Source organism: Macaca thibetana, chromosome 7 (assembly GCF_024542745.1).
Source record: "Macaca thibetana thibetana isolate TM-01 chromosome 7, ASM2454274v1, whole genome shotgun sequence".
NCBI lineage: Eukaryota > Metazoa > Chordata > Mammalia > Primates > Cercopithecidae > Macaca > Macaca thibetana.
This window is the reverse complement of record NC_065584.1, coordinates 51586862-51598459: the sequence shown is the minus strand read 5'-3', so window position 1 is coordinate 51598459 and position 11598 is coordinate 51586862. Positions and strand designations below refer to the sequence as shown.

The 11598-nt window shown below is 46.1% G+C and overlaps 1 protein-coding gene across 1 annotated transcript in view; it reads left to right on the top strand.

The window, feature by feature from the left end:
* The first annotated feature begins 386 nt into the window (after positions 1-386).
* PELI2 (pellino E3 ubiquitin protein ligase family member 2) overlaps positions 387-11598 on the top strand; it is a 189490-nt gene continuing 178278 nt past the window's right edge. Inside the window, exon 1 of the mRNA XM_050798260.1 lies at positions 387-748. Coding sequence (XP_050654217.1) covers positions 672-748 — 77 coding nt within the window. The 5' untranslated portion in view covers positions 387-671. The remainder of the gene's footprint in view (positions 749-11598) is intronic.

Here is an 11598-nt window from a genome sequence, read left to right as displayed (position 1 = left end):
ATCCGCGGCCGCTCGCTTCCAGGATCTCCCGCGGGCCTTCGCGGCTAAAGAACCAGGCGGCGAGGGCTGAGAACCCCGCGCTCTAAGTTTGGGGAAGGAAGTGAGGAAAAAAAATAGAGCTGCTCCTTTAAGAACTTCCTTTCCCTTTTACTCTATGTTTACATAACACAGGGGCTGAGCCTCCGCCGGGCCGAGGGGGGCGGGGAGTGGGCGCGGGCGGCCCCACGCGCAGGGGGAGGGGGCGCCCCGCGGGCCGGGGGCGGGCGGCTCGCTCCACGTGGGGCGGGGCGGCTCCCACCTGCCCGCGCGCCGGCCCCCACCTCCCCCGCGCGGCCCTCGCCTCTCGTGCGCCCGCTCCCTCCTCCCTCTCTCCCTCCCGCGGGGCTTCGGCGGCGGCGCTCAGCGCAGGCAGGTCCCCCTACTGCCCGGTCCCATTTGTTGCCGGCTCTGACTCGGGGCGGCCGCGGCGCGCGGAGCTCCGGGGAGTCAGGCGGAACAGCTGCGCAGCCACGACGGAGCAGCAGCGGGACTGGCCGCCCCGCGCCCCCTTCGCCGCCGTGCCCTTCCCCGGCGCGCTCACCCCGTTCTCGGGATGGGATTGTAGCGGCGGCGCGGACTCAGCGGGGATCGCGGCGGAGGCGGCGGCGGCGTCGGCTGCCGAGCGGGGCTCCATGTTTTCCCCTGGCCAGGAGGAGCACTGCGCCCCCAATAAGGAGCCAGTGAAATACGGGGAGCTGGTGGTGCTCGGGTGAGTCCTGGGGTCCCTGGTCCCGGGCAGCGGCGCGGGCGGGGAGCGTCCGCATCCTCGAGTGGGGCAGGCGGGGTGGCTCGGCGCTCTCTGGGGACTGCCGGGGCGCTCGGGGCGGCAGGAGAGGCTCGCAGGGCCGGGACGCCCCCCATGGGCGCGCGCTCCAGGCGCTGCGGCGGGCGCCGGGCTGCGCTGTCCCCGCGGAGGAGGCGGCGGAGGAAGTGGCGGCCGGGACTCGGGCGACCCCGCGGGGGCAGCGCCGGGCACCGGGTCCGTGGCCGTATTGTGAGGGCGGGGGTAGGGGCTCCACTTCCCGCGCGCCGCGTCCGGCCGGGGAGGGCGGGCAGGAACTCGGGGTGAGGCGCCGCCGTCGCGGGCACTTCGCGGGGTCGCTTCCCGAAGCTGAGAGGCCGGCCGGCCCGGAGTCCCGTCTTCCCACCTCCCGGGCGGACCGTGGTTCCCGCGCCCCCGAACTCCGAGCGCGGCGCCGTGAGCTCGGGCCGCCGCGGGCTGTGGGATCCCCGGCTGCGCTTTGGAAATTGTTCCGATGACCGCCGCGGGCCGCCGCAGCCCGAGGGCAGTGAACGGTGTGTGACCCGGGCCGGCGGGTCCTCCGCTTCTCCTTGGAATGCCCTGGTGGGGAGGGGCAGGATGCGGCTGCTCGGGGCCTGGCACCGGGGCGCGGGCCGCATCCCCCTGGTCCCCGCCTCGCCAGTGTCCTCCCGGCGGCGGGGAGCTCGCCAGCCTCGCCCGCCTCGGCTCCCTCTCTGCTGGTGAAAGCCGCATTTTGTAGATAGTAATTATGTACAATCGTTAAACGGCAGCAATTAGAGACTTCATCTACTTCCTGAGTTTCCTTGTGACATTTCTATTGTTTACCCTTAATAAGCCGGGAGAGAGGCTTCGCGGGATTATAGCTGGATATAGTGGGCAGTGAAAGGGGAGGAGGAGGGGGGAAGTGCAGGAAACTGGGGAGAAGGAACAACTTGGGTTTAGTGTTGAAGAAAGGATTATTTTTTCCTTTGGATGTGTCGCTCCTGGGAACCCGCGCTTTTGTCCTTCTGCGTTGAAAGACCTGTATTCAGAACATCCTTGGCGCTGATAGGTAGGCTTAGCACACATATGAGGAGTCATGGCTGTGGGAAGACTCAGGGAACTTTGCAAAACGTGTTTTGATACTTGAGTACCTTGAAGTAAGTGCTGACTTAAAAATAATTTAAGAGGAGTTTTTTAAGGGAAGCTTCCAGACACCGCACAACTGAAAGCTTCCCAGTCTTCCTGACTTTGTTGCTAGTGCATTAAGTGGGGGTAGTATTGGAAATCTCATTACCTATTTTGAAGCTGTTTGCAGGTAAGTGTTTTTCTCACCTGCATCTTAATTGCACTTCAAAGACAAATATCAGGGTTCACAGGAAGGCGGGAGGAATGACACGAGAAAAACCACAGTATAGTCTGTCTTATGTAACTTCAGCCCAACCTAATTTTGTGGAGTTTGGTTTTGTGTGGCTGGCTTCAAAGTATGTTTAACACTGGGAATTTGACGCGGAAGATTAACGTATGCCAGGACATTATTTTCATTATTTCCTTTTGAGGAAATAATTGTTGAGATGTTTCAGAAAAGCAGCGAGTGGGCCTCGAGAGGTTTTGTGTTCATAGCTGGCAGTGCAGGGCATTCCGAAGCCACGGAAAGGATTGAAACCCTGGATTGTCCTAGTATCATACATGGTCTTACTGCACAGGAGCCTGTGGATATAACGTTGCAGTTGCATACGCTCTGCCCTTTGCTAATGCTTTTCCAGGAGACCAAGGTATGACATAGTTGGCCCTTAGTGGGCGAGACACTCAATCGTCATTTGTGTACCTACTCTGTGCTTGTGCTGTTTAGGCATTGCTGATGCAGTGAGAACAGGGAACTTTCATTTTAGTGTGGAGTGACAGGCATAAACAGAAAGAAACATTCAAATAGGTGAGTAATAAGTGACCATTTCAGGTGTAACCAAGTTCTAAAGAGGAGCTGATAAACTTGGAGAGTGACTGCTTAGGTGGGTATTGCTTTCTTCGACTGGAAGATCAGGGAAGTTCTCTCTCAGGAGGTGAAATGTGAATAGAGGATGCTAGTCTGGTTTTTGAATACTTGAATTGTGGTATTTTTCTTTTTTTGAGAGTAGGTTTCTGACTGTTTACCAATGTTGAACACATTGAAGAGTGCAGGTGAAAGAGTGACTAGGTAGGTAGATTTTTAAAGAGAACCTTATTGATATTCCACCCTTAGGGTTTCAGACAGTGTACTTCATCTTAAAACAACAATAACATTCACACAGAATTACTATCTTTATGATATTATCTTTATGTCCTCTGGGACATAAATATTGGAAAACAAAATTTCAAGTAGATTTTCTGAATAATGAGATGATTCCTGAGATCTAAAAATGGCTAATATTTGATATTGATAGAAGCTTTGCTTGTCAAATTCAGTGCTGTTTTGTTTTTTAATGGTTATGTGACTGTCCTTTTTGCTCACTTTTGAATGTCCTAGTAGAACATTACTAGGAAATCCTGGAGAGCGGAATGAAGAGCTGATAGATGTCTATATCCATATACAAATACTTCTGTATCTTTTCATGTGTTACACAGTATTATTAAGAGGTTCCACATAGCTAGGATTTTAGTGAGCTCATCACTTTCTGGGCAGATTAGTGGAATTTAATTATTTCATGATTCCAGCCAGTTATTGTATCATAGCCGCGACTCTGTTGTGTCCACTGCTTAACTGAAGGTAGAGAAAAATGAGTGATCTAACTAGCAGGGCTTTTTGCTATAGTTTTAAACTTACTAATGTTTTAAGGTTAGGGAAGTGGATCAGGATTTGAGAGGCAGTTTGATATAGTGGGAAGAACATGCATTTACAGGTGGGTGACCTGGATAAGCCCTGCTCTCTTGCTGACTGGCTCTGTGACTTTGGTTTAGTTCCTCCTCTTCCTCTCTGTTTCTTTATCCATTTGCAAGATATGATTGGATTAGGTCGCCTTCAAGAGCCCTTCCTGGTCTGTGCTCAGTAATTCTGTTCATTGGCGCAAATGTGGAAAATATTTAGTTACATATTCTAAGTTCCCTGACAGTTGTTTTAATAGCTGAAAAGACCAATGCGGTGGTTGTTTTTTATGAAGGAGATGTGCTTAAAAACAGAACGTTTAAAAAAGTTGTAATGATATACATCTATTTGACTCACTGATGTTAGATTACCCATGAGAGCATTTAAATTGGGTAAAACTTTATGTTCCAAGTTTAAGAAAGGCAGTGATGTTTTGAAGTTTAGGTAAATAGACGGAAATAACCAGCATAAAGATGAGATGATCTCATGATAAAAATTTAGGACTGGACAGCATTAGGAGAAATACCTAATGTAGATGATGGGTTGATGGGTGCAGCAAACCACCATGGCACATATATACCTATGTAACAAACCACATTCTGCACATGTATCCCAGACTTAAAGTATAATAAAAAAAAATTAGGACTGGAAGGAAGCCTCATGGTCATGGCATATGTTTAGCCCTTGTATTTTATTCATGAGGAAACTGAGGCTCCCAGAACGAGAGAGGTTCAAGTTCATAGTTGGTTTGGGCTGAACTGGGTGGCTGTAGTACCCCACTCTACCCTTTCCCCGCTTTAAGACAGATTCCAGCAGCGCTGCCAGTTCCTCAAAGCATCCTTTCTGGATTCAATTTGAAGCATGTGGCTCTCTTGCTAATGGCCCATCGTGGTTTTTGGAAAAATATTGCTTACTCTCTTAGTTCTTCTCACCTCACAGTTGAATGGATAATGCATTTTGCAAGCCTTTTTTTCTTCTTTTCTTTTGTTGCTTCACAAAATGTATTTTTATTGGCTCTCTCAACCAAGGGTTCTTAACCTAGGGTCCACAGATGGAGTTTGCTAAGTTCTTGAACTTAGATGGGGGAAAAATATGTCTTTATTTTCATGATATTCAAACTGCAGTTTAGCATTTTCATTCACTTATGAGTGTAGGCAACAAAAAGATTTGCTGCTAGATTTTGTTATTTAATGCATTATTACAGAAGTGCACTTATGTATTACAATTTAAGACTTTTGAGAATGAAGCATAACTGATACCAATCGTAATCCTTTGTATTTTAGTTTATATGTTTAAAAACATAGTCTGAGAAGGGCTCAGTACATGTCATCAAACTGCCAAAGGGATTCTTGGCACAAAAAGAGGGTAAGAACCTCTACAAATGAAAATATATAAATATGACTGAAAAATGAAGTATTTTGGTAGAAATTGATTAAGCTCTACAGAAGGAGGTAGATACCTGCCTCATTTCCTTTGGGTGATGCAGTGTTCTGTCAGATAAGACAAAGAGGATTATAGTAGCTTGTAGAGTTTATGGTCTTTTTTTTTTTTTTTTTTTTAAAAAGCAGATCCCAATTTCTATATGCTTTTTGTTGTTGCTGTAACCTCAACACTTTGCCTTGACTACTCCACCCTTTGGTGGCAATGAGAAACCTTCAAATATACCCTAACACTTTCCCTTTTCTTATCCTCCACTCTAATTTGGGCCCAAAGACATCAAACTTATTATCTTTTATAGACTAAAAGGTCTTTGAACTTAAAAAAAATTCATAAAACAAAATCTTTGCTGTCACTCAGCATGTGGGGTGATCTGAAGAGCTCAGACCTGTTTGTGTGGATGGAGTGTCTAATTCTGTAGGCTATTAAGGGTTATGGTGTTACTGGCTTTGAGTTGCTATATTTTCCTTTACTAACTTTAGCCTTGTTTGGAATATATGGCTGTCTGTGTTGCTGTGTGGTTTCTGGTCTGGCATTCTCAGATTTATTTGTTTCTCTCTTTAACACACCAAGACTGAAACCTTCATTAGGGCTTTTCATTTCTGGTTGTGTTTCATCCTGCGATCAATATTTGGGGATGCTGTATATAAAGGAAAGTAAAACAGGCTTGATTCAGGTTCAGTAATTTTACCAAATATTTTATCGAAAAGATAAAATATTTATGCACAAAGGACCAAAACAAACAAAATAGCTGTTGCTATATTTGAGGGAGATGAGTATTGTCACATTGGAGCACTGGTTTTATTTCTGCTGTGCAGGGCTTGCAGTGTGGCTTTCCTGAAAGTATGTATATGGGGTTGTAGGTTGGCTTTTGAATGGAGACAACAGCAACTTGGTAGACCTCATTGGTATGGGAGAAAAATAACTGAAAAGTAATTTATAATGTCTTTTGATTTAATTAAACATTTCTCCTGGGGTGTGCAGAAATCTGTTTTATAAAAAGAAAAGTAAAGGTTAGAATAATTCATTTATTAGTTCTTACTGAGCTTATTGTCACTTTATCTTCTGGAAAATAAAATAACAAGAGTAGAAAGTGCTTCGTATTTCTTAGCTTTGTCTAAATCAGCTGTTCTCAACCACTGTCTCAACTACCTCATATGTGATGATCAGTCTTGAGGGTATGTGGCCAGTAATTTATGACAAGTAATAAAATGTGGATCTTTCAAATGATTCGGAGATGTCCTGTTAATAATGCCATTTTTCACCCTCTTGCATTCTGATGTGTTTTCTCAAGTGGGAGAAAAGGGGGTGGAGTTATATCAGGCAATCCAGGAATGTATTCATTCAGCAAATATTTATTGGCTGTCGACTCTTCCAGGCATGAGGAATACAGCTAGGACAAGGCAGACACATTCGTTTTCCTGGTGAACAGCTCTCTTATTTTTGTCCCAGCCTCTTTGTGGATAACCATTACTGATACATGGTTCATTGATGTATTCCCCAAATATTTGAGCATCTGCCACTTGTCAGATGCTGTGGATTGCACTAAGGGATGCGCAGGTGAACAAGACAGTCATGGTCCCTGCTGCTGCAGAGCTGACAGCCTATCTGGGAGACCAGAAGGCTGGGATGGTGGATGTGTTAGCGAGTCCCCTAGCCGTGTGCCAGGATGAGATGGGGATGACCAGGTTGGGCATAAGAGGGAAAGAGTGCTTTCTGAAGTAGATTTGGAGTGTTCTGCAACCTGGAGATGAGCACATGCGGCTACTTTGAGGAACAGACTAAACTGTGGTTTTTCTCCTGTCATTCCTCCCTTTATGGCTAGAAAAGAATGAATGAAATAATGTGAGGGATGATGATGGTGGGGAGATCATGAAGGGCTTGTAAGATATTGGAAGGGATTTGGACTTTACCCTGAGGGCACAGGACACTGTCGCAGAGTTTTCCAGTATGAGATGGGAGTGAAGAAAGCCCTCTGCTCTTTGCAGAATGGAGTTGGAAGGCACAGTGGAGTTGGAAGGCACAGTGGAGTTGGAAGGAGAAACTGAGGCTGCAGCCCAACAAAGCAAAGAGAGAATGGAGTGCGAGCTAGAGGGCAGCCGTCTTGCTTCTAGTTTGTGGTTTGGGTGCCTCCTGAGACCTAGTTTTGTGTGATTGACCATTCATTCCGTGACTCAATATATTGACTGAGGACCAGTACTGCTCCCAGCCCTGGGCTACACCAGCGAACAAGACAGACAGCTTCCCTTCCTGCCCGCTTGGAGCTTACCTTTTACTGGGAGAGGTGAGCAAGGAAATGAGTAGATAAAAAAGGGAACTTCAGAGACTGCTGGTAGGAAACTAAAGCAGGATAAGGAGGAAGAGAGTGATTGGGTGGGCAGGGGTGGGTGAATTGGCAGGGTAAAATGCTAGGGATAAGGTAGCAGGGGATCCTTTCGGGCAGAATAATCAGGAAAAGCTTTTCTGAGAAAATAATCCTGTGTCCTTTGAGAGTCCCCACTTCTTTCAGTTATTTACTTTTTTTTCTGTTTAAGCCACCTTGAGTGGGTTCTGCTCTTACAATCAGAAGATTCCAAGCATTCCGTTGTTAAGAGGCAAAGTATATAAGCAATTTACTGAAGGGAAAATAGAAGTGTAAACAAATATAAGGGCAGATAGTTAAGCATCCCTGGGCAAAAACGTGGTTCTGCCCTCTGTGCTGCTTGCCATGTGCCCAGAGTGGCCATTGCATTCCACTAGAGCGTATTGCTCCTTGAGGGTAGGAACCCTGGCTTCCACCCCACTTGGAGTGCTGGGCTTACCTTTCTGGTGCATGTTAGATACTCGCTGAGCCTCTTGGAGAAATGGATTTCTGTGACACACCCTAGTTTACCACCCCACATGGAGATGTGGCCAGGGCTCAGTGAATGTTTCTGGACTTGGAAGAACAAGCACAACTGCAGTTTTGTAAACAATCCTACCAATCTTTAGGGCCCAAGTCGCAGTTTCCCTGAGAAACTAAACATGTGCTTTACTGACATCAGATATTCTAGTTTCAACTTTTGTTTGTTTTTCTTTTTGTCAGTCACCTAGCAGTCATGTTGTCACCTGCAGAAAGTCCTGCCTTGAAGGGAAGCCGGCCATCTGTTCTGATTCCACCAGCTGCTCAGAGCTGCATTGCAGTGCGCCACAGTGGCGTTGAAAGGCTGTGGTCATTAATGCCTGTTAATGATGGCTGGAAATACTGTGGCATACAAGCCTCTTGGATGACAGACCTAATAAATATGCATCAGGGGGCATTTTCAGCAGCAGGTTTAAGGCTATTGAGAGTCATTCTTGATTGAGGTTTTCTTTCTAGCCATCCACATAATGCTTCTCACTCTCAAAACACTTAACTCTGCTTATCCCTGCTTTTCTGCTCATGCAGAATCTGTTTTTAGGATGAGAAATCATTATTTCAAGCTTTGTACTTCCATTCTTATTAGTACTGGTTTAACAGAATTTAACCAGAGCGAGCAGTTGTGTGTTTGGCTTCTAGGCTATTGGTATAAAACGGCTGATCATGATTACCAAGTACTTCGGAGGACCTCGGTGGCCCCCTTCCTTTCCCATTTTGTGCTTCCTGCTCCATGATTATAGAACACTAATTATAATCAGAACTGGTGATGGGTGAGCAATTAGGCTTTTCTGGACTGATGATTGATTGATTGATTGATTGATTGTGTTGGGGAAAGGCCCTTCCTGCGGAAGGATTGTAAACAAAAAGGAGTGTGCTTTCAAACCAGATCCCAGAAGATTGTGGGGACTAGATCCTTGATGGAGTACATGAGATTACATTATGGTTTGGGTACTTCCATCACATGCTCTGGATATAACTCAAAATGCAACCTGACAAGACTGATATGAAATAAATTCATTCAGTTTTTGTTGAGTTGTTTTTTGCCTCCTCGGGTTATTGATCATTCTAGTGAGCACAATTTCAGCCTTTTGGATGAGTTATTCCAAACATTAAGTACGTACGGTTTGAAAATCTTAGCTAACAAAAGCATTTTTAGAGTGACTTTATAATTTATAAGTCATCTCCCAGTCTTTTTGCATTTGTTAATCTCCAGTATTATCTCCTGAAATTTGTTGAGAGCACGGCAGTTGAAGAATAGCCTAGCTTACTGAGAGCTATGCTTCTGGTAGACTGGAACATAAGCAGGTTTCACCCAGGAGAGCTAATGCATGACACAGATTTTCAAGCTTTTGAAGGTCACCTGACATGAAATAACAGAACTAAGAGATTAGAGTAGGTGAGGTAATCTATAGAAGCATCCTGCAGGTACAGGTTGGCGGAAGGACCAGAAGAATGTTAACGCTGCATTCGGGTGGTTAGAGGACAGGATGAAGAGCTCATTTATATTGGTTGTACCTGTCTGTGACTGTTGACAGTAAGAAGGTAGTGCAGTTCCTGAAGTACTTTATGTCTCCTCCACACCATGGAGAACAGTTCCGTGTTGGTGAGAAGCAAGCCAAGGCAGAAGATTGCTCTTGTCTGATGCAGTTTAGACAGCAGCCACTGCTGCCAGCCACCTGCATAGCACTCAGGGTGGGGAGAGCTGCAGGCCTAGCATCCACTGGTTACTGCCTCCAGATTGAACACTTGGCCATAGAAAGAAAATGAAAACATTCTTCTAGTAGCTAAAGTGAATGTAACTTCTGAAGTTTCCCCAAATTCTGTTTGGGGAATTTTAGCATTTTTCATTTCTAATGAGAGGGAATGAAAAATGTAAAATAAAAACTTTTGCATTCAAAATTGATCAACTGAGTGTAAAAGAAATTTAAATAATTGAACTTCCAAATGATGTTAAGTTTCTAGCTTTCATAATTTTGTCATTTTTAAAGCTTAAAATTATAATAAGAATTTTGAGATGCATGAGCATATGTATATATTTTATTGCATGTGTGTTCTGTGTGAGTATATTAAAAATGAGATTCATAGATCCTTCACATGGACCCCTGAACCTTAAGTTGAAGAAAAAAAATGGGATTCCCTCTACATACTAGGAATTAAGCACTATCTCAGCATACACACTAAACACTGATCATTCAGTTTATGTTAGGTGATGCTGTTGTTGTTGCTATTTTATGAGGCTAATTTCTCTTCAGAGGACTAGGGGTGCTACATAAGGAAATGTCCCCGCAGGGGTATACAGTCTAAGGGCAAGACAGATGACTTAGCAACAAATCATTAATTAGGATGTAGAGGGGTGGTGGGCGAGAGCTGTGGGCATATGATATGCCGAATTCCATTAGGTGGTTTATATTATCCTTTCCAGGAGTTCAAATTTGTTATCTGGGCAGTGAGGCTCCAGCTTAGTGACTTGTCCGAGGCTCACTCCCTAGTTAGTGGGAATCTGGTTAGAAGGTAGGTCCTTATGGCTCTCATGCTTGATTATTTCCACCAGGGTGACGGTGAGAGGCATGTGTATTGCTGGGAGATTGGGAAAGATTTCGTGGGGCAGGTGGCCTTTAGCAGAGCCTTGAGAGGTGACCTGGGTTTTTATAGAGCAGTAGTAATAAATGCATGGCGATTATGGAACCTTGAGGGGTTTGGCTGGAGGCTGAAGTACTTGGTGAGGGAGGTGAAGTTGGCAAGTCAGGTTGGGGTATTGTCGGGGTATTGAAATACTTGGGCTAGGGTTATAATAGGTAATCTCAGAGTGGTCCCTGCCTTCATGGAGCTTATAGTCCATCAAGAAGGAAGCCCTTTTAGCAAACCTGGCAAGGTGCTGCCAAGGAGTACAGGGTTTCATGTACAGCAGGGGACAAAATTTGTGCTGGGGGGAGGGCAGATTTTTGTGGGGAGGGAAGGAATTCCATGTCAGCAGAAGTAGAAAGGGTTCGCAAGGGGAAAGCAGAGTGCCTGAAGGCACATCGAGAGGCTGAGGGACAGAGGCTGAGAGATATCCAGCGCCTTTGGAATTGAAGGGGTGAGAGGGCCTTTGTGATGAGAGAGACTTGAAAGGAAGGACCTGGGCCCAATAAAGTCTGTGGCCTCCGGGAGGGGGAAGCCCTGCTAATAAGGGCTTTATTCCAGACTCCAGGTAGCAGGCAGTGTCAGCCTTCTGAGTAGGTTAGTGAACTAATCCTTAAGACCCGGTCTTGCTTGAAATCTCCAAATAGGCTTGTTTTCCCTTTTGTAGTTAGTTTCCCTCCTACCTTTGTCTCACTTCCCCTGCCAAAGAACAGTTGCTCACGATGGGTGTAGCCCCCTTCTGTGCGATGGTGACAGTGAGATGGGGTGACATGATCCGTTTAGTCATTTGGGCACTCAGTGGTTTGATTTTGAAACTTGTGCTGGAACTAGTGAATGTTTTGGGGTTAAACTCCACTGGCCAAGCAGTTAGTGATCTAAGAACTCTTTCCTGTTAACCATTCAGACAACTGTCCTCCGGAGCCTTGCTTTCCCTGGAGGCCCAAGGGATGAGGTCCTGAGTGCTTTGTCCGCCAAGAAGGGAGGAGAAGGACCTATAGCCCTGTGCTCTTTCCTGCATCGGAGGAGGCAGAGTGTGCCGAC